Source organism: Melozone crissalis, unplaced genomic scaffold (genome assembly GCF_028551555.1).
Source record: "Melozone crissalis strain CALT ecotype California unplaced genomic scaffold, PUWL_Pcris_2 ptg000018l_1, whole genome shotgun sequence".
Lineage (NCBI taxonomy): Eukaryota > Metazoa > Chordata > Aves > Passeriformes > Passerellidae > Melozone > Melozone crissalis.
The window spans coordinates 4,320,466-4,342,974 of record NW_026535796.1 but is presented as its reverse complement, the minus strand read 5'-3'; the positions used below and the strand labels follow the sequence as shown (position 1 = coordinate 4,342,974).

Genomic DNA, 22,509 nt, shown 5'->3' with positions numbered 1-22,509 from the left:
TGCCTCGCGCCGTTTCTGCCTCGCGCCCCCTCCCTCAGGGAGGCGTTGGCGGCCATTACGAGGCAACAGCCGCGCGCGAGGCTCCTGCCCTCAGGGAAAGGCGGAGCGCAGTTCCTTCCTTCTTTCCTTCCTTTCCTTCCTTTCCTTCCTTTCCTTCCTTTCCTTCCTTCCTTTCCTTCCTCCTTTCCTTCCTTCACTGCTTCCCACTGCCTCTCACTGCCTCACCCTGTGCTTCGAGCCCTCAAAGCCCGAAGATCAAGGAGTTTGTGGCCCTCCGTGCGGACGTGCAGGAGTCAAAAGCTGTGAGGGTGCCGGTGCTGCTGGTGTGTGAGGTACTAAAATTGTGCTCTAATGCCGCAAGGTGAAATGAGGTTTTTGTATAAAATGTTTCCCGACTTAAAGACATTTTTGCGATGTTTGCTAACATGGTTTTCTTAATGGGTGGGCAATCTCTCCCGATAGCAAAGGGGAGCAGCTTCTTCAGGAGGATGCTGCAGTTCCTACCTCAGGGTGGCTTTGGCTGCCTAATTACCCATCTGAACACTCACTATGACAATCTCAGGATAAAACCCTAAAACTGAAACGTGAAAAATACAGAACCACGCAACTGACATGTTTGACATGTTTCAAACTCTAGTATTAGCTTTAAAAGTCCATGTCCCTAATGGATATCAGGGAGTTGCTGTCTGTGTCCCACAGCACAGGGATAACTCGTGGATGTCAGAAGAATAAGTATTTTCCCTTTGGAAAATATGTTGGGCACTTAAAAGATGAATAAGCACAGTGCTCTTGGTGACAATGAAGCATCACACAGATTTTAGGAAAGGTTGTTATAATCATTTATTGTATGTCAACTTGTAGAGAGAATGTTATATTTTTCAACAAATAAGGGCAAATAAATATTTGTTTTCCTGTTTGTTTATGGTAGAGAGGGGAAAAACCCTAAAATTCAAGATTCACCAGATATGTGAATTTTAAAAAGTTACATGTTTGAGGGGAATGCCTTGAGTGGAAACACTCTGTAAAGAGGACACAACAAGGCACCTGAGTTTGGGGGGGACAAGAACTTAATCCTTCAAAGGGGAAATTCACACTGAAAATCTTTGGCAGTATTAAAATTCCTTCAGATAAAACAAGCAGAAGTTGTTACTGGAAATAAGTTTGGGCTGGATTCTGCAGCCTCTTCCACAGTCAGGAAGAAGCTGTGTCAACTCAGAAATCTTGACAGGACTTTTTGTAATATCTGAGCTATTTTGATGGGGTCTGTAGATCTGGACTTTGCATAAAATAGAAAATTAAATACTTTATTTCTTATTATTCACAACACACTTCACTTGATACCTAGATTTTCAGTAGTTCGGTTTTGGGATTTTTTTTAATTTTTTTTTTTTTTAACATGAGCTCTCTTTCTCTGTCATTAAATACCTGGGGAGCTTCACCTCATTATTTATCTCAAGCAAACAAAACCTAATCACCTTGTAGGAAATGACAAACCAGGTGTACTCAGTAAGTCCTGTGAACAGCTCTGAACATGGCACCACACACTGGAAGTCAAAGGGCTTGTAGTCCATCACGATGGCTCTCACATCCTCACTGGCATCAGCTCTGCTGATTCCTGTGAAAACACACGGTTTGCACAGCTGAAACGCTAAGAAATAGTCTCAGTCTCAGCTCTGGGAGAGGTGGGAGGAAAAAATTGATATTTACAGCTCTAAGGACATTCAGGCTTCCCCTTTCCCTGGCAGCAGCTTTGCTTTCTGCGAGGTCTCAGCTGTTGTAACCAGAACTTTGTGCGCTGGATCGTTTGATCCAGACATCAGGCATGTCTGGCTGGCTGTTGGGCAGCACGACCGGCCCTTCGTTCCCCACTCCAAAGCGATTTTTCCACGAAGAGCTGTTCTGCTGTGATGCAGCTGGAGAGACATCAAAGACCGTCTCCCTCAGGTCCAGCCGCAGGGTATCTCTCTTCCCGTTCAGGTAACCGCGCTCGGCGGCTCCGTAGGAGTCAGACAGCTCTAAGGCATCGGGACAGGAACTGGCTGATTCAGCGAGCTTCAGGCCTTGCTCCAAATCGCTGATTGACGTCTCGCTGGAGATGTTGAGCATATCAAAAGAGCTGCCAAGAGAACAAAGGCATCTGTGAATTTTGTAGATGTCAGCAGCAGGGAGAGGGCTGTGGTCTGAGGTATAATCTGACTGCTGCTGGGCAGTGTCACTGGAGTACTGGGATTTATTGAGCTGCCCTTCTTCTTTCATGCCAGCTGGCTGGATGTGGTCCAGCCCAGACCCATCCCATGCTTTCAGACCATACTTTTGACAGCGGCAATCTCGGCAAAGTCTCTCCCTGTGAATTTCTGTTTCTGAGGTGCTGTGCTTGTAAGGAGAGGAAGTTTGCAAGGCAGGACACTGGCACAGGCTGACCTGCTGGTCTCCGAGCGCGTCCTGCAGACTCTGTCTCTCTCTTTCCAGGGAGGGGTGCGTTCCCACTCGAGGGCATCTGTTGTCTTCAACTTGTATGTCTTCAGAGAGCACAGAGGGCCGGTTGGACAGCTTGCTTGTGGAAGTGCTGTTGTCAAAACTGTCGCTGAGTTTCCTGGACAAGGGTTGGAGCTCATATTGTTCGTTTGCAGTGTTGGACTCCTGGACTTTCCGCAACCGGTTTTGCTTCTCGCTGCCCCCACAGGCAAAGTTTCCGTTCGGCCCGGAGTCATCAGAGTAGTCTTTCATGGTGTGGGCACAAGGCCAGAGGATCTGCCCACAATTCTTCTCTGGGCCAAAGAAGCAGCAGAGCGACTGGAAGAAGAGGCTGGCAAACCCACAGCTGATACAATTGATCATCATGATGAATATGCCCAGCTTCCTGTACGCCAGCACCGTGGCAGGCAGCATAATGACCCCTGCAGAGAAGAGAGCAGAAGCTGCCATGGCTGTGGCACAGCTCATCTGCTTCAGGGAAAAGGCCACTCGGCTCAGGCGGTCGGAATGGGGGCACAGGTGATAGGAGATGCAGTAGTTGACAGTGAAGTCAACAGAGAGACCGACTGCAGCTGAAATGAAGAGAGACTCCACTGCGTTGAGCTGCCACTCCAAGAGGACCAAGAGGCCAGTGGTTACCAGGACGGTGCCTGCAATGGCAGTAACGGAGAAAACGCTAAGGAGAACATTCCAGGTCGTGAGCAGCAGCACCACGAAGGAAATGGCTATGGAGAGCCCCATGACCACCATGGTTTCTGTGCTGAGACTGTGCTGGAGGTTGTACAGCTCTAATTTACTGGTAAACCATCCGTTCTGAAGCCCCACAGGGGCAGTTTTCATTTCCTCTGTTATCCAGAGGCTGATTTCCTCATAGAATTGTTTGGCTCTGCTGTAGTTGAAGGTATAATGATAGATAGTTTGAAACTGCAGCACTAAGGCAGCGACATTTCCCTCCCCATCAAACCTGAGGCCCATATCATGTGTTTCTGCCCCTTCCCTGCCCTCTTCCAGGAGCATCATTTTGATGCAGTGCAGGAAGACTTCACTTCTGTAAGGGAAGGAGAACTGGTTACAGCAAAGGTTGAAGCTGTGGTCTCGCTGGGAGCACTGGCGACTGTTCATCCACCTGAGGAACTCCTCCATGAAGCACACAGTAGATTTCTGTTCTGCATCAGGGTAATAGAAAGTTTTGTTCTTCACTTTTTGGCAGAATTCGAGGAGCCACTTCTGGGAATCAGGGTTTTGGATGGTAAAGGTGGTGTCTGTCACTAGGGTGCCATTGCTTTTTGGATTGAAATGGTCCCCATTATCCACGGGCAGAATGCCCCAGACTACGGTGACAGGCATACGCTGCCCTTCTCCGTGCTCCAGCCTCTCAAACATGAACTGGTGGCAGTACTCGGAATCGTACCTCTCAAAGGGATGGCTCAGCCTGAACACTTGGACAGACGACGTCTCCAGAGTCGGGAGTTTGAGTTTGGGGTTGGAACAGGAAATGTAGGCACCTCCTATGGCTAAGGCAGCAAACCAGCAGATCCAGATGTACCGAAACTTGATGACCCCGCAAGGCAGAAGCTTTTCAAAGAGCAGCTTGGAGGTTTCAGACAGTGTGTTCTGGAGAGCCCGGAAGATGTAATGGACGGAGAGAGCCACTCTCTTGTGGCTGCTGTTGTTCCAGTAGGCTTCTGCCTTGTAAAGGCAGGTCGCTGCGATGTAGCGCTCATAGAGCACGGCCGAAGAGGGCAGCCAGGTCATCATGAACACCAGGTTCACCAGCACCGAGGTGCCCATGTAGACAGCGAAGCAGCGGATGGCTGTGATGTTGCTGATGTAGCTGGCGTAGAAGGCAGCACCGGTTGTGAAGCACGAGGCCAGCATGAGATAGGCAAAATGGTGCATGGTTTGACTCACCCGCTGAGCAAGCCCGGCGGAAGGGTTCTGGCTCTTGCTGAGGTTCCACAGGTCGAAGAAGACAAAAGTGTGGTTGGCACAAATGCTGCTGAGAATGATGACTGCTGTCAGGTTTACAAAAGGGAAATAGGTGAATCTGAAGGCCACCTTGTACAAGAAGTAGGAGATCATCAAAGAACTGACAACAGCAAGCAATACCATCAGGGTAATAAACACTGAGCGTAAATAAAAAGAAATGCTTAGAAAAATAGCTAATATTGCCAGGACTGGATACTTAGTATCGAGTAAAAGGTAGTGCTGGAATAGTTTCTGTTTAAGGCCCAGGTCCATTCCAGTGATAGATGTGTAGTTATCAAACAGATCCCAGGTATCAAGGTTGTCTAAGTAGATCCCCATCATAGATGCACCTTTTCTTGTAGGCAGGAAAAGCAGGCTGTATTTGAGAGAGGGCACTTGGTACTCCATTGTCTGGGGACTGAGAAAGTCCCTGTCAACCAGGAAGTGAAGCAGCTGGTAGATGGCATTGAAGCGGGTACATTTTTCTGGGACTTGGGCACACTGAGAGTGTTTCTGCCTGGCAGCTTCGGGGCCTATGCAGGAGGGAGTGAGGACACCTCGGTGGTAGTCTGGAGCACAGGCACGGAGCAGGGCCAGGGTGTGGGAGATGTCCCCTTGGGTTATCTCCAGACAGGAGGACCTGTTGTACAGGACAGCAATGTAGTTCCCCAGGGACCAGCTTGGGCAGCATTCGTTGGCTTCGGTGCGCTGGCAGAGGTCTCTAAAATGCACGTGGGAGCGGATCTGAAAAACATGAGGGGGCATCAGGTCAGACCTTCTTTTGCAGCCTCAGTGTTCCTTACTCACTGCAGTAATTCTCCTGTCCTGTCCTGTCCTGTCCTCTCCTCTCCCCTCCTCTCCTCTTTTTCCTTTTTCCCCTTTATGCAAAGTGTACCACCGATCCCTGGCCATCCTCCCAGGGACAAATCCCAAACACCAAAGTTTTGGAAAGTTGGTAGCCTTTTGCAAAAATCAAACCCTGTCCATTATTTATATTTTATAACTGCAGATTTGAAATTTTGGCTCCTATAGCAAATACAGCTCATCCATTTAAACTTCCCACTTGCAAAACTTGCCACCAGTCTCCAGGCCAGTAGCTCAATTTCTGTAATTATGTTCTGCTGCCCAAAATCCTCAGCAGCTTCTGATGGACACCTTTAGCTTCTGGACCAGCTCCTGTTCAGTCTCCATTTATTCTTGTTTAATTTGCAACTGGCAGGTGGGATCATCCCCATTTTGCCAAGTAGGTGAAATGTTTTGGAATCCTCCAGGTGAAACCTGTTGCATGGCCTGTTTTTTGTCTGGCATCCTCTCAGCAAGACATCAAAGACTGCAGCAGACAGAAAAGAGACAGCCTGTACATGTGTTCTTCCTGCCATCACTGACCTTGTCTTGTTCCATTTGACACATAGACTGAATTGCTTGCAAGTTCCATAAGCTCCCAGCAGTTGTGGACATAAATACCAGCTGGGAATAGCTCTTTTCTGAAATAAAGAAGAAGGAAAAAAATCATAAAATGAGGTAATGAAGATGAATCAGCCAGTCTTCACAGAAAAAAGGAATATATATCTGTCTGTAGGACTGCTCTGGAGGGCTCCCTGGAGGGAAGCAGGTCACAAGACAGTAGTGAGCATGTGCCTTGTGTGACCTCACCCCTGCCCCTTGAAATAGGTCAGCAGCATCAGGACATTCTCAAAATCAAATGTCAGCTTGCCTTTAGTGACTGCTGGCCTCTGGTTCTGCATCCCTGGAACAAGGGAGGAGCTTGAGCTCAGCCAAAAACCCCCAAGGAGCTGTGGGCTTCGTGTGTGACTTGTATCCAGAGGTGGATAGAAGGCAGGGAACAGAACAAAAATTGCCCATTTTGGGACAAATCTGGGGGGTGTTGGAGTTTTCTGTTTTTCTCTCCAGATTTTACTGCCATGTACACTTTTCAAGAAGAAAAGAAGGAAGGAACAGAGAGGGAGAGGAAGCAGACAAGGGGAGGGAGCAGACAGCAAGTGGGGCATACGCTGTTTTTTCAGAGTATTCACTTTTGAAATGGGTAAATGGTGAAAACATTGGTCCTTTAATATGTGTTTGCAAGGTATATTTCTAAAGGGAAAACAAGAAATATGGCAAAGAGTTAAGGAGAAATAACCCTTCAGAATTTCTGAACCAGCCTTTTGTGACCACTGAAGTGTGAAGAGCTGGGAGGGCGCTGTCAGAGCTCTCACAGGTAGAATTGCACACACTGCTTGCTTAGAGCAAGTTCACAGTATTCCCTGTGTCCTGAGCTCTGACAGTTCTGTCAGTTGAGTTCTGGGTGTGCAGTATTTACTGCCTCACCAAGATTTCAGTCACCTGGGGGACCACAGAAGAATCCATCTGCTCCATTGCTGGTTTCCACCATTCTCCGTGTCCTCGCTGCTTGTTCTCCCTGAGCAGCCTTCTGTCCTCTGCCAATGCCAAGGTCATCATAGCTAGCAAGAGGGCAGATTATTATTAATAACAGTGATTATTAACAGGAGAGTGTCTGGCTGGGAGTTACATTCACTGACAAGGCTGTGGTGCCAGACACAGCAATAGGGAGCCTAAATGCATTGCAGGCACAAGGACTTCAAACCCTCCAATGCCTCAGTTGCTTTTAAGCATAGAATGTATGGAATTCACATAAATATTTTGGAATATTGAATATGTGACTTTACAACCAACATGTTCCTCAAATCCCCCAAACCAAGCTCAAATACCTTTTCTTCTTGGCATAGGGAGAAAGGGAAAGAGTCTTCTTGTAGCCTGTATGGCTCTCAATATTCCTCCACACAATGAGCTTCCTGCCAATGTCAGTGTCCCGTGGCTCGAAACCCTGCACCAAGGAAAAGGGCTTTGTCACAGCTCAGCTGTCCTTAGGCCTCCTCCAGCACATGGAAACTGTAGGAGACTATTACTGCATCTTGGAAAGATACAAATTGAACTTTCCCTGGAAATACTGCACCCCAGAGATAAGAGAAAAATATGAACCTTTTCCCTTTCCCTTTCCACTTCTCTTTCCCTTCCCATCAACAATGGCTACAATTATCTCTCCCTGATCTACTACAAATTTCTCCTCCTTTTTAAGTGTAGTAGTTCTTTACAGAAATGGCACCAATTCTCCTTTTTGTGGACAAACTCTAGTGTATTCTTATTTTCTCAAGACTCCTCCATGAGCCAGAGGCAGGGATGATTTTAGGGAACGTGGCATTCCTCATGGAAAACATTCCATGAGCATAGTGCTCAGAACAGGGCATGCTCTCCAAAAGCCTCATGCACAGACTGCAGGAGCCAAAGCCAGCTCCTCTATCCCGGCTCTGCCAAGCCCAGCTATTCACTGTGGGCAATCCCAGCCTTCCAGCCTTGCAAAGGGAGCAAAGGGAGCAATCCCAGTTTGTGCTGGCAGTGTCTCCACACTGGAGTGAGGGCGTGGTGGGAGTGCACAGCACAGCTGAGGGATGAGCGTGGGCCGTGTTCTCCCCGTGTGTCAGGGGCAGCTGTGCAGGACTGGCACATTCTGCTCGTCTTGGAGGGATGATTGATATCACGGCTTGGGCGTGGATTTTCCTTCCATTCCCGTTGATCCCTGAGCTGCAGGCACTCACCATTAGGGGCTCTGCAAAGTCAGGCAGGTTCCCAAGCAGCAGCCCAGCCACGGTGCAGACGGCCGCCGCCACGGAGCACAGCAGCAGCACGGCCAGCGGCCACTCCGCCATCAGCTGCGAGTAACTGCACACAACAGGAGGAGAACAATGCAGCTGGTCAGGTGCTTCTGCTCTGAGCACAAACCTGCTGTGAGCCAGTGAGCTGGGAGTAACTGGAAGGAGAAAATCGGGGTCTCCGCTTTGCACAGTTATTTACTGTGAAGCTTGGAGGCTCTGGTGCAGCTATTAATGAACACATTACACCTCTAACTGGATATTTGCAGGCAGCTCTAATTAACTCGGGTAATTACATTTTGCCTCTCTGCGTTTTCCAGCTTTTTCAATCAGAAATAATAAAAACCAGACTCTTGTGTCCTCAAGCAAAATGAAGCTTTAAACATTTAAGTTCAAAGATTGCATTTAGAAAGAGCCTCTTAATTTCTCCCAGATTGTGCAATGTCAGATGGTGGCTGCAACAGTTTAGGCTACAGATTTCCAAACTGGACCCTGAGAAATCTTTGGGTAATTCTGAAGAGTCCTTGAAGGTAACTGACCCAAGCAAGCCCACTGTCATTGGTCTAAATTAGTGTATTTAGACACTGCTCTAAATTCATACATATTAACTAGAATACATTCAATTTTAATGATGGGTCACAAAATTTTGATGACATCAAAACCCTTCCAGGGAAGCAGCTTACTCTGGCCCAAGTATTATTTGTCAGTTACTTTTTTTCTTAAGGAGCTTGTATAAAATTTTCTCTCCAAGTTCTGTTTTTCCTTTGGGACAAACTGTCTCACATATAGGATGATCTATGAAAGTTACTCTCCCACATTTTTTACCAGTGCAAGTTTTACTGTGTCAAGATTTTTTGTCTTCCTCAGGAATATCAGTTGAGATGTAAGATAGCAGAATGGGTTCCTGCTCTGGTTTGGCAGGATAGTTCTTTTGTGTTCTGATGTACTTCTGAAATATAAAAAATTCTTTGTTCAAAAATAGCTGACAAATATTTGTGAAGGCAAGTGGAATAGTTATGAACTTTATTTGAGATGGAATGTTTCTCCTTGCCTGCTCTTTTCCCCCTTTTGCCTGGGACTCCACCGCAGCTATTTCAGAATTAGAAGTCATGACAAGCACTTCAAGCAGCTTTTCACATGACTTTTGATTTTTTTTGTTATTTTGCCTTTTTTTTTTCAATTTACAATTGCCTTATCAAGTTTGTTTTCATAGATGAAGTCTTTACTATAAAAATGAACAAAACTGCTCTTCACTTATTAGAGTACCGAATTTCTGGAGGCTATTTTGGGTATTTCCATGTCCAATTACCAGAAAAAAGAACAAAAAAAACAGCTGCAGTCGCTGATGACAGAAGGTGCTTATCCAAACCATCCAGAAGCAATAGTTTAAAAAAGTCAGATTTTAAACAGAAGTAGAACGCAATCAAATTATTTTAATTTTGATAAATATATTTAAAATTTTCTGTCTTTTGAAAAGATGAGTTTATGTCATGGATGGGCTCTTTTCCTTATTGCTCCTCTGATGAGACAAGCTGGATTAATCTTACACACACACACACACACACACACATTTATACATACACATATATACATACACACAGACACAGACACATATAGAATTATTATATATATATAAATATATATATAAAGCTACTGTATGGGTTAGGGCCAGGCACCTGCCCAAGAACAGCTACTGAGATAGTGTTACTATTCATTAATGCAGGTTAAATTGATCTCACAAGCCAATGGAGATTTTTCCAAGGAGTGGAAAGCCCCAGGAGCGCTGACCTCGCCTCTGGAGCCGGGCCTGCTGGGATGTCACCAGCAGGAGCACTCTGCTTCTCCTAATAGCAGGACAGGAGAGCACTGATCACAGGGTACAAGGACAAGGAAGCTTTTGCTGTTAAACATACCTTTTTGGCATCCTGAAAGCTTTGTCATGTCTGCAGACAGAAAGGAAAAAAGATGTGTTCATTTATTATTTTCTTGGGAAGCCCAGTGCTGGGCTGATCCCTGAGCAGATTAACCCTTGCAGTGATGTAAGCACCAAGGTGAGCCAGTGCTGACACAGTTCTGTCACTGTGTGAATTAGTTTAATGAATAATAGAGCCTTTTCCTCTCCCATTTTAACCAAACAGGATGGGAAGCCATGTAGTCACTCCTCCTTTTGTCCCTCTCAGAAAACCTTCCAGAGAGAACTGAACATTAGCAACACAGTCCTATAGAAATCCATTAAAATCTGTCTGGTTTAAGTGCTTTCCCTGCACTTCCTAAAGTGTTTCTTGACAAAAGCAAACCTCTTTTTCAAATCTCATGAGCCGGGCTAGCAACAACTATAGTTAGTTTTTATTTTCTCTTTAGCTCAGCTCACCAAAAAGATGACTCTCGTTTGTTTCCTGGGTCCCTCCAAGGACTGTCTTTTCAGGCTATAAGAGCAGAAAGCCAGTGAGCTGCTAAAAATATTTGATTTGGATTTTCTTCAGAGGAGCATTTGTTACTCCTACTTGAAGGGCTCTAAGAGGAGGAATAAAGAAGCCTTCCCCAGGGGATCCAAAATTTGTTAATGAATCCCTGAGGACAAACCTTCCACCAGCATCCTGGCAGAACAGCTGCATCTTGTTGGGTCAGGTATCTCCAGGACCTTTTGTTCTGCTCTCTCTTTCTGCACTGAAACGTCCCCTTGAAACATGGCCCAGTCTGGCACGGCCTTGGCTTGGTCACAGCTCGCAGAGAACTGCTCCCACCTCCTTCCACAGCTGTGCCAGGCTCTGCTCAGCCAGTGCTCCCTCCTCCTCTCAGCCTCCCACACTCCTGCTCAGCCTGGGAGAAGGTCCTGCTGCACTCCAGTATCTGTGCTGGGCAGATGGTCCCCCCTCCTTGCAGCAGCCAGCCTTGGGGCAGCTCATCCTTCCTGGCCTTGTTATGAGTGGGAGAAATGGAGCAGCAGTGGAGGAGAGCTCCCCATGGCACAGTCACTCCGGGTGGCTCACGTAAAAAACGATTCTGTGTTTGCTCGTCACGCTAATGCTCTGCAGATGTGGGACAGAGAGGAGCAGAGCAAAAGCCTGCCCAGATTATCAAAGCAAGGTCTCTCTCCAGCAGTACACTGCCCATCCTGTGCTAATTCCCTCACAATAGCTCTTCAAGCAGATTTGCTTGGATTAAAAACCTCATTCTGGCATTATTATGTTATCACTTTTCTGACTGCTGGCGCTGCACACTCTGCCAGGGATTTACAATCCAGTTGTGCTTCCTGCTTAAATAACCTGTTACAGAGGATGTGGTTGGCAATTTTGTTGATAGCACATGAGTGAAAAAGGATCCAGAAAAAGGATCCAGGAAAACGATTCAGAAAAAGGACCTAGGCTCCTTTGACTGCAGTTTCTCTACACAAACAAGCAAATTAAATCCTGTGTAAATGGCTGGAAAATGAGACTCTAAAGGGCCTTTGTGCCTAACACTGCAATGCTGTACACAGGCAAGAAAGGAATCCTGTGCCATCTTTTATCAGGATTCAGTGGCTATGGCTACAGCAGTGAAGGGATCACGATCTCTTGTGCCAGGCACACTCAGGAGGAAGGATGATGCTGGCTGGAAGGAGCAGAGGTTGTAGCTCAGGCTCTTGTTACCCAGGCACTGCACACAAATGGATTCTGTCCTGGACAACAAAGAATTCATACGCTGGTTGCTGCCCAACCTGGAAAGCCAAATAATGTTCTCCCCTTTTGTATCTCTCACTGCTCAGCTGTAGCCAGTGCTTGTTACCCTCTGCTGCCACTCTCTCCCAGCACTGGCAGCAGCTTCTGTGGGGGCAGGAAAAGAACAAGTTCTATTCCCACCACTGCCAAGATAAAGGACTGGCAGCTGGGTGGCTTGGAGTGCAAAGGGAGAAAATAGAGGTAAAGGAAGATGGGCCTGTTCACAGCTGCATGACCTAGGAGTGACTGAGTGACCTTGGCTTTAGCCAGCCACTCCCATAAGAAGGAAATCCCACCTCTCCCTGGCGTGGGAATGGCAGCTCTCTGTACACCCACATAGAGGTAGAGAGCAAACTGGATCTTTCCGTGTGTTTTGGAGCAGCTGCTGCCCCGAGCTGAAGAGCAAACCCACGTTCCATCCATCACAGCTCAGCCCCTGCTCATCCCTCCCAGTTCCCCCACCGAGTGTGGAAGCTGCTCTTCCACGCCGCCCTCGCTGTGCCCCTTACCTGACTGTGACAACGTGGTGCTGCACCGGCCGCCGCTGCCCGGGGGACCACTGCTTCCAGGGCGTGTCCGGGGCCTCGGGGTGGGAGGCGGCCACAAGGTCCCCGCTGGAGGGGTGGGAGCACAGCACGGGCCTCTCGCCGTGCCCAGGCAGCGAGGGCAGGCCGTAGCTGCCTCGGGACTCCTCCTGGCTGCAGGGGTGGTACGGGTGCTGCTGCTGGCAGTCCTGGGAGCTGCCTGGCACCTGCCCGTTGGACTGGGTGGAGCCTGGCCCAAGCGTGTGGCTGGAGGAGGGCAGGTTGTCTTCTCCCAGCCCAGGGGATGCAGGAATGGGGCAGTGATGGACCGGGCAGATTTTTTCCCAGGAAGTGCCACTGTAGCTGAGCTCAGCATTCCCAATCTCTGGCATGGCAAGGCAGGTCTGGCAAGGTCCTGCATTTTGTTTTTCCCTAGGAGAGAAATGAAGGGAAAGGTAAAACGGGAGAGGTTGAAAGGCTGCGCTGGGGAGCTGCATCCCAAAAACTGGAGATGCTTACAGACCTCCCACATAACACAAATGTCAAACCTCACCCACTGTATCCTCTACCAGGAGTCTGCCTGAGGGCTGAACTGGATTATGCTTTTTATAAAGACATCCATGACTCATTCAGGGATCCCAAGCGATGGAGAATTCTGTAATCCATCCTTTGTGTTGCTTCAAAAGTTTGAAAAATTGGCTAATATCCCACCCAAAAATTCTCTGGGATATTTCATTGTGCCAGGAGGGTCCTAACTGAGGACCCAGAGAAATTACAGAAGTCTGGACAACAGAATTGAAAGGAATCTGCATATGAAGAAGCCACTCAATTATCTGCACTCCTTGGGAGGATTAATTAGTGTGATTGCTCTGCAGGAGGACTGGCACTGCTCCATGTTGGGTCAGCAGGAGAGTGAGTCATCCCTGGCACTGACACAGCTGAGCAGTGAACCTGAGGGCTGTGACATCTAACAGGGCCTTCAGCCTCCAGCCTGGCACATTCCTTCATGGCTCCCATGTCCTGCATGCTCCACTGGGCTCTTCAGGAACTTTTTAGACACATGTCTCCCAAGGATGACAGCAACAAATTTTATTGGTCTTACCTTGTAGGGAGGGGATGGACTGGGATCTCTATAGATCCTTTGAATCTTGGCTATCCTCTGGCTGCTGAATTTACTTAGACAAAACATTTGCAGACTCTAGTTCCCAAGTAATGAGGTTTCTGCAGGATACACTTTCTTCCCTCCAAGGAATGTAAAACATTATTTCATTCCTATAGTTCTTGATTTATAGAGCCTGGGAGATTTTGCTAGCTTTGAGAAAGTTTGAATAATACTTTGAGGGATTGCTTAGTATGTGTGACACCAAAAACCCCTTCACACACCATAGTCTGAGGTCCTTATGACCCCAAAAGTGCTTTAGGAATTACTGTCCCAAGAGATGCAAACAGCGGCAGTTTCTGGTCCTTGTTCAGAGCACGTGCCATGGTCTCTTACAGCTGAATGATGTGTCTTGCTGCAGTGCCTGGCGTCCAGGATTAAAAAGGACAAGCAGTTCAGGCCAGCCAGAATCACAAAATGTCTCAAGTCATCAAAGAATTATGAGTGTTGGGACAAGACTGCAGTGAGATGAACTTTAGCCTAAGGCACCTGGTGTGGTGTGGGAAAAAATGAAGGTAAAAAGTTGGGGAAAGGATATCTCTTATATTTTTTTCACAGCCTTGGAAAAGGGCAGAATTTTAGTGATTACATGTCTCTAGAATTGCACCCAAAGTTAACTGGCATGAGATTTTTAAAGACAAAAGAATCTGGAGAATACTATTAGCTCAGTATTGCTTGAAAATTGCTATTTTTTCCAGAAAGCAGGACATATTGGCCTTGGCAGTCTGTGCTGTGTACTTTCCAACATCAGCTGAGTTTATCAACACTGATAAACTATATTTCATGATTGTACCAAATGGGCTTATTTCATTAAAATCATTACAGCAGGGTCATGTTTGTGGTAGCAGTTACACCACTGCCAATGGGGACACTCATGGCACAGGCATCACATGTAGCTTCACGTGCACATTGTACTAGTCCAGGGAGCAGTAACAGAGAAATCTTGCCTGATTAACCACCATCCAATGCTACATTTAGTTTCTAAGCCTAATGAAAGCTGCAGCAGTTACAGACACAGATAGCACATTCCTGGGTCCTGACTTCAGAAGCCATAATTGATGTGGTGTCTGTGCTGAAGCAGGTGCCAGAAAACCAGCAGACAGGTGTGTGCACACACCTTATCTCACCTCAGTGAGATAAGGTTGTCCCCAGCAGTTCCAGTGCTCATTTGCCTCTAAGCTGCAATCAAGGTACTGGTACTGAGCTGGTTCAAAACAGCAAGAGGGAGAGCAGCTGGCAAAGCAGAAGCTCCTGAACTGTGACAATGATATCCCAGTCACCCACAGAACTTGTCAAATAACATCAACAATAGGCTTGAAGTCCTTGCTGTCCTGTCCCAGGTGGATTAGTGACAGGATTACCTGGCCTCTCAAGCGTGTGATTTGTGTTAGAGCTCTGTGTAAAGGTAGTTCACAACAGGAGATTCCACACTTGTCATATATGAGATTACAAATGCAGAGCCAGCAAAGCTGCTCAGGAGATGCAATCTGAAATCTTGTTTGGGGTTCTTACAGCCCCATCAGAGCCCAGGGAGGGATTCAGGTGCAGCACGGGGCAGGAGCGCTGCAGACAGAGCAAGGAAAGATCAGGGTCTGTGGCAGTCAGCACATAAAATTACACCTTCAATTAGTCATTGCACTTCTCTGCTAATTACCGCAGCAACCTGATGGGAGCATGCTAAACCACCATGTCCCCTGCAGTGCTGGTGAGCTGCAGGGGCAGAGGTTGTTTGGGACAGCTGACCTGGAGGGTCCCTCAAGCCACACTCTCAAGCTTTAAGTGTAAATCATCCCACTCCTCCCATGTGTCCAGTGACTTTGTGGTTTGTAGTTTTGTACTGCAGGGAATTTTTATCAGAGCTGAGGTCATGGTAGTGTTATGCTTTGACAAGGTCTTGACCTTTTCTGACTCCCTTTTTGTTGCCTCTAAGTTACTCTTTTTCCTCTACCTTGATCCCATTGTTTTCCCTAGCTGCACGCTTTAAATAGGTGATGTTCTCCTACAGTGCATAATAATTCATAAAGACACTGCTGCACTGACATCTTGTGTTTTGGTGTTCCTACACCTGTACTATATTTCAGATTTTTTTTTCAAAGGAAAAGCAAAATTCTTATCCCTTTAAACTACTGTATGTGCACAGTAATCTGGGACCAGAGGCTTTTCATGACTTAATTAGCCTGTCTGCCTCATCTGAGGGTGAGTATGTGACACTGGGCAGAACAAAAGGGCTTTTACAAAATACACTTTGAATGTGGTCAGGGAGAGGCAGGAGACCATGCAATGACAAATTCTTCCTCCACAAACCCCTCAGCTACAAAACCTCCTGGTGGGGAAAGCAGATGCCAAACTCTTGGATATTGCAGATTGCCTCCGGGTTTTCTGCACATACATTGGTAACGTTGAGTCTAATGTTTCACTCAAAATCACACTCTCCTTGTTTACCATCTTTGCTGTGAAATGCTGTCAAGTTCTGCTCTTCCCCCACATGTCGTTTCCTAACTCAATCCCTGACCTGCTCAGTGACTTCAGATTCTGGAATAACTTTGGCAAGTTTGGATCATTCACTTGTGACTTCTCTCCATTATCTCTTTCTCAGACTAAACAATTACAGCTCTGTCAATCACCCTCTGGATATGAGTTCCCTTATGCTCACCCCTCTCCAACTCCATGACGATGTGACCTTGGCTATCCACAATCTCCAGGGAAACCTGGAGCTTGCAAATAATGATGGGTTTGGATAATCACTGCTGGCAGCTCAGCAGAATTCGAGTCTCACTTGCTGCTCTCCCAATTAGCTGTAGTGCTGGTGAGCTTAACCTTTGCTCTGCTGAGGTCTGCACCAGACACGTAGGCTGCTCCTCCTTTGCCTGAAACCGTGTCACTATTACTTTTCTGGGCCCTCAGGACCCTGAACTATGTTAGAAGAATGTTTCTGGGGATTTTTGATGTCTGTTTGCTGTCAGACATGAGGAGAAGAGGGCAGAGCACCACACTGGACTCTGCTTGCCACGCTGACACTGACAAAGACTTCTATTTTTAAGACTCACTCCCACTCTGGGCTGTGTCAGATATTTGATATCTTTGGGATTAAACAGGCAGAAATGGTGTCTCAGCTGGAGAAAAGCCTACAGAGGCAGCTGACGGCCTCCACTTTCTTTTCCAGGCTCAGCTGGATGCAACCACAGAGATGCTGGCAAAGGAGAAAAGAAGGGGTGTAAGGGAAGGGATGAACTAGGGTTAACTGCTCCTGTTACCCACACCAGTGAGCTGTGTTGCTCTCACTCTTTGCTTCCCTGTCTCTTGCCCTGAGATGTCTAGACAGAATAATAATCCAATTTGTGGACCTGACCAAGCCACTCTGAGTGCAGCAGTGCTTCTCTGAGATGAGTACCAGGGCATAAACACCCCACAGTATGTGGGGGACCCAGCAAACGGACTGGAGCTTCTTCCCACAAGGAAACAGGAAAGAGAAGGTCAGGATTTCTAAGGAAATGGCCATTTCTGGCCATTTCTGGAAATGGCCGGAAGTTTTCTGCCATTCCAGGTCTGCAGGGATGTGGAGCAGTGGTGGGATACAGGGTTTGGGGCAGGAGCCAAGGGCTGTATGCTGTCAGTCTGTCCCCCTGGCAGGGATTATCTCCCTTTTCCAGAGACCAGCATCCTTCTGCCCCACAGAGAATGGCTGCAGGACCTGCCTTTAGGCTTTAGCTGCTCACTTGGCCCTAGCAGGGTGCTTTACTGGAAACATGCCATGTTGGCTTCTTGCTCCCAGCACATTCCCCTCAGGATGGTTTCGTTCTGCAGCACACAGAGCCGAGCTGGGCTGGAGGAAGCTTTGCAGGCAGGGAAATAGCAGCATATGACCACCTTCCTTTTCCTAAGCAACTCCAGTTTTTGGCTCTCCCTGGTCTTGCTGTCCCCCCCCAAGCCACAGCAGCAGGAGAGCAGCAGGAGAGGTTCTGAGAGGGTAATGGACCAAAAATATTCAGTCTTTTGCAGGAATGGCCCCTTTCTCTGCCTAATTCCACCCTCGTCACCAAACCCATTTCTATAAGCACTGGGTTTTTTTTTAATAGATCATTTCCCCCTTTGCATACTAAAGAGAGGATCAAGAAAGAAGCACTTTGCATATGAAAGATGGGAAACACCTACCGAGTGAATGGAGCTGTCTGATGCCTGACTCAAACTACAACTTCTCCTATTGCCCGAGGATTCTCAAGGGGGAATAAAAACAAGTGGAAAAATGGCAGAAGTCTGTACCTTGCCTACAACCAGAGCCCTTTTTCATCAAGAACCTTTGCTCAATTAGACATTAAGTCCCACAAAATTTCATTCAGAAAAAAAAAAAAGCTAGTTTGTTTCTCTTTCCCCTTTTTTTCCTTCCTCTAGCAGAGTTTTGTTTGCATATCAGCTGTGCAAGTGTTCCCCAATGAAAAAGAAATATGAATTCTTTCTGGATTAAATCCATGTGCTATAGGTCAGCTTCCATCTAGACTAATAGCTTTTTCCTGGAGAGCTCTAAATGACTTTTTAAGAATGTGCTTTTATAATGGAATTTAAATTTCTCTTTGAACATACCACCAGCAAAACTGCAGTGGAGCTCTTGAGAAAAAGAGCTTTTTTCTTTGTATTTTCTAAGGAGATAAGAATGCCCTTTCCCTGGGATTAGGGAAGGGTTCAGTGAGTTTCACTGTCACCTCGTTATCTCGCTCCCTGTCTCCCTGACAGGGAGAGACAGGCACTCCTGAGCAATCCATCTCCTGCTCTGGCTGCGGCAAATCCTTGTGCACCGAACAATTCCTACCGAGTTCTTTTGTTTTGCTTTTTCAGTCTAGCAGCAGGATCGTGCATACCCTTGAGAAGACCTACAGTTTTTTTGTTAGTGAGACTCCTGAGTATGTTAAATCATCATGAAAAATTAATGAGACTGCAAAACTCTGCTTCCCACGTAGTCTGCCAGGAAAAGTTTAGTTTTATAAACCTTTCCATTGACTCGTGCAAACGGCCTTACCTTTACGCCAGGCAGCTGCTGCTGCTGCTGTGGGTGCAGGTGGTTGTGCTGGGATAGAGCCAGAGACAGAGGGCTCAAGGCTCCCACCCAGCCTTCAGTGCCAGAACAGCTCTGTCTGCACTGGGAAAATCATACTTGCTAAGCCTTGTTTAGAAGGAAATAAAAAAAGGAGTGAAATGGAAAGGGAAAGGAAAAGAAAATCTCCACCTTAGTGTCCCAGGCTGAAAGAGGCCAGGAGGAAAGTGGTGTTTTCTGACATCTGTGTTTTTTTGCTGATGCAGTGAGCATTGATGATGAAGAGCCTTGGCTAGGGCAGAAGGTGAAGACCACAGAGCTGAGTGAGCAGCATGGATGAGAAATGCATCTCTGTCAGGTGGCTTAACTCTCTGTAACGTACCTCTTGCGGGCTGCAGTGTTCATTTCAAGACCTGTCTGAATGGCCAAGGAGTACTCAGACAAGCAAAGAAAATGGCTCCAGTGACAGCTTTGCCCCCATTGAATGCACGAGGTCTAAACCAGTGCTGGACTGTGTGAGAGCCACAGGAGAGAGACCCCCCCAGGCACGGCAGCCTCTGGCCGGGGACATCAGAGCTGTCTGACAGCAGTGAGTGCCCTGCCAGTGCTCCCGGGCGGGTGGGGCTCCCTCAGCGTGAATATCCTGTACCAGACACAAATGGAACCCTTGGGCTTTCAGAAAGGATTTGTGTGCTGCTGACCTCGGGCTGTGCTCTGTCAAGCAGAATCTGAAGAGCTTAGGTCTGTTGCCCTGGTCTAACAAATGCCAATGTACTTGTGAATATGGGATGGCTCCTTGCCCATGATTTTGGGCTTGTTGATGTTTCCAGAAAATGTTGATGATTGTGGCTGCTAACCTGGCTTAAGACACCAGGTAAGGGAGCATATGGCACAGGGGGATGAGGGATGTGGGGGTTTATGGAGGAGATCTTTGGACTGAAACCCATGTTTGCCCACAGCTGATTGCACTAAGGCTCTGTCTGAAACACGCTGAGCTGCCCAACAATAGCTCTCCCGTTGCTGCAGAAGGGAGAGCACACCATGTTGCAGGATCAGAACCTGCCCGCGAGGCCAAACCAGGAAGCCCCCCTGGCACAAATAGCTGTGCTTGGTGCTCCTGGCCCCAGGGCAGGAGCAACCGGGACCCCGGCTGGGCAGCACACGTCGCCAGAGCCCGAGTCGCGGGTGGGCAGCCTTGCAGGCTGCGAGGGACTCTGTCTGCACCCCCGGTGGGAGGATGGGACACACCTCGGCAGGACTGGGGGGTCCCGGTCCCAGGAAAACCCGGTGACACCGACCACTTCCACACACAGAACCGGTGGTGGCGGCAGGGCTGCAGTTCCCACCCGCCGGGGCACCGGCTCCGCGTCCCTGTCCCGATCCCGCAGCTCCTACCTGGGCGAGGCGGGGTCGCGACCGCGGCGCGTCCCCTCGGGCCGCGGCTCCCGGGGCGGCGGGGCGGGCGCGGCCTCCATGGCCGGCGGCGGCGGGCGCTGTCCGTGCCCGCGGTGCTGAACACTCCGGAGCGGTGGTGGCGGTAGCGCCCCGGCGCGTCCCGGCTCTTGCCCGGCTCGGCTCGGCTCGGTGCGGCGCGGCTCTGCCCGATTCGGTGCCGCTCTACCTGGCCCGGCTCGGCTCAGCGCAGCTCGACTCGACTCGGCTCGCCTCGGTGCCGCTCGGTTCGGCTCGGTTCGGTTTTGCCCGGCTGGGCTCTGCCCGGCTCGGCGCGGCGCTTGCGCGGCCGCGGAGGCGGGCCCGGCGCGGGGGGGGGGGGCACGGGGGCGCAGCCGCCGGCGCCGGGAGAGCTGCGGGGGGAACTGTGAGCCCCGGGCCAGCCCGGCTGTCGGGGATGGGGCTGAGCTTAAGGGTGCGGAACAGGAACTCGAGGCACCGGGCATCCTTTGGGCGAAAATATTCCCTCATCCCTGCAGTTGTGCTCCTGCTTGGCCCGGGCTGGGAATGCTCCCAGAAGTGCTCCTGGCCCTGTGTGGCAGGTGCAGGGCAGCGTTTTGAATTGTTGGCTTTTAGAAGCATTAAGTAGGTAAAGGATCTTTTGAAATAGATGGTAGGTTTGAAACAACTGAGTTGAAAGCATGGAGAACACAAGGAGGTCAGGCATGTCCACCTCCTTGCAGGATCCTTCAGTCCTTGTCTATCCATACTATGACATTGCTCTGAGCCGGGTGGTAGCCACACGTGTCTCCTTGTGCATGGGGATAGCTTCCTACACAGCTGGTGGAAGGTGGCTGCTCCTTTTGTAGCTGCTCTCATGCCAATAACCATGCCAATGACTCGTGTAGGAAGGACTTGGGGCTTTCTTGTGGCTGTGTGTATGGCCATGGGAGTGGCAGCGACCTTCTCTGCCTTGTCACTATCCTTTGTGTGGCTGTGGGGATGGCTGTGACCTTCTCCTTCCTCGTAGCCATCTCTGTGGACCTCACAGTGGCAGTGACCTTCTTTCTTATGAGGGTGGCATCCTTTTTGCTTCACACATACAGAACAGCTGAAGCAAAAAGGGAAAGTATTAGAGTGGAGAGTATCCTATAACTTCCACTAATCCTCTAGCTGCTTAGAGTAAGCCCTTCCTGCCTTAATGACTTAAATGCCCGAGGCAGTTTAAAGAACAAAAAGCTTTTCCTAATGCCAGGGTGGGTGACTCTCCCACCGAAGGCTGACATCTCTCTGAACCCAGCAGGAGGGAGTTTCCAGGACAGCCTGCGGGCAGCGCCGCTGGACCAGCGTGGCGCTCTCTTCTGGGCAGGGCCGCAGGGAAAAGCCTGCTGTTCTGAGCCTAGCCACAGAAATGTCACTTGCCTGGTAGGATCGGATCCACTGCGAGGAGCAGCTCCAGAGCAGCTTGTATTGGTGTGGCCCAGCAGGAAAGACTGAAACCTGGTATCTGCTGAAAAGATTAGCTAGCATTAATGTGGTGACAAGGACATAGGTGATATTTCCTTTTCATTCTTCCCGATGCTAAATAAAAATTCTTGCAACAGTAATGATATTAATAGAGCCATGGGAGCCACAAGGATGGTGGGAGTCAGCTGGATTCCAAACATCCCACTGCTTCTGACAGACAGGCACATCTTACAGCTTTAGTCTGGCTCAGCCCGAGGTGCGAACTCCTTGTCTGGTAAGTGGGGATGATCACGCTTCCTCACTCCCACAGCTTGGCAGGTTTCCTCTGTACTGCTGCAAGGTATTCAACACATGGATTAATTATTTTTCATTGCCCTTAGCCAGGGGCTATAGCAGGGCTTGTGCTCCCAGCTGGCTGCAAAGCACTGCCCTAGGCAGCAGCGGTGTTGCCCACATCTCTCCTGGGGCTGCTGCTGCTGCTGCTGCTGCACTGCCAGGGCTGAGGGGACCGGCTGTAGTGGCCAAATCAGGGAATCCAGGAGTCCCTTACTTCAAACCTGCTTGGCTCCTGCCCCTGCAGTGCAGCAGAAGAGGAACTGCCTCTCCCATCAGCCAGAAGCTGACGCTCTCCTTAATGTGTTGTGTCATTTGGAATATTGCCACTCTGTGACCTCCCTGTGCTTGGCCAGCTTGAGACTGGTGGGGCAGATCTCAGTGTCATTCTAGGGGAGGCATGTGCTGATCCCAAGATGTCCTCTCCTTCCAGAAACAACCTAAGGGTGAGCAGGAAGAACACGTAAATGGGGTTCCCAAACTATTTTAGGAACTAGGGACATGAATGCTTCCCACAAGACAATTCCATCAAGATGTGAACATCCTTCATCCAGAGGAACTCTTTCTATCACAGTGCCTGGCAAACCACAATGGGTAAGTCAGCAGGATGGAGGCCAAGTGGTCTGGAGCAGTCTCTTTGGATTGGGATGCATCCCTGCCTCTTTTTCTGCAGACAATGCTACCCTGAATCTCAGGGAAACCATGCTCAAAGCTGACAGCTTGAAGTGGTGACACCACCATGGTGTTTTGCACAGTGCAAAAACACTCATGTCATGAGTTTCATAGACACCCAAGGCCC

The 22,509-nt window shown here is 48.7% G+C and overlaps 1 protein-coding gene across 1 annotated transcript; it reads right to left on the bottom strand.

Annotated features, from left to right (window-relative positions):
* Window positions 1–954: 954 nt before the first annotated feature.
* On the bottom strand, window positions 955–19,993 carry DISP2 (dispatched RND transporter family member 2). Its single transcript, XM_054275302.1, has 8 exons — window positions 19,914–19,993; window positions 12,319–12,765; window positions 10,025–10,054; window positions 8,058–8,181; window positions 7,173–7,288; window positions 6,787–6,905; window positions 5,830–5,927; window positions 955–5,187 (listed from the first exon to the last, which is right to left on the bottom strand). The coding sequence occupies exons 1-8, from the start codon at window positions 19,991–19,993 to the stop codon at window positions 1,768–1,770; spliced, it is 4,434 nt and encodes a 1,477-aa protein (XP_054131277.1). The 3' UTR covers window positions 955–1,767.
* Window positions 19,994–22,509: the final 2,516 nt, after the last annotated feature.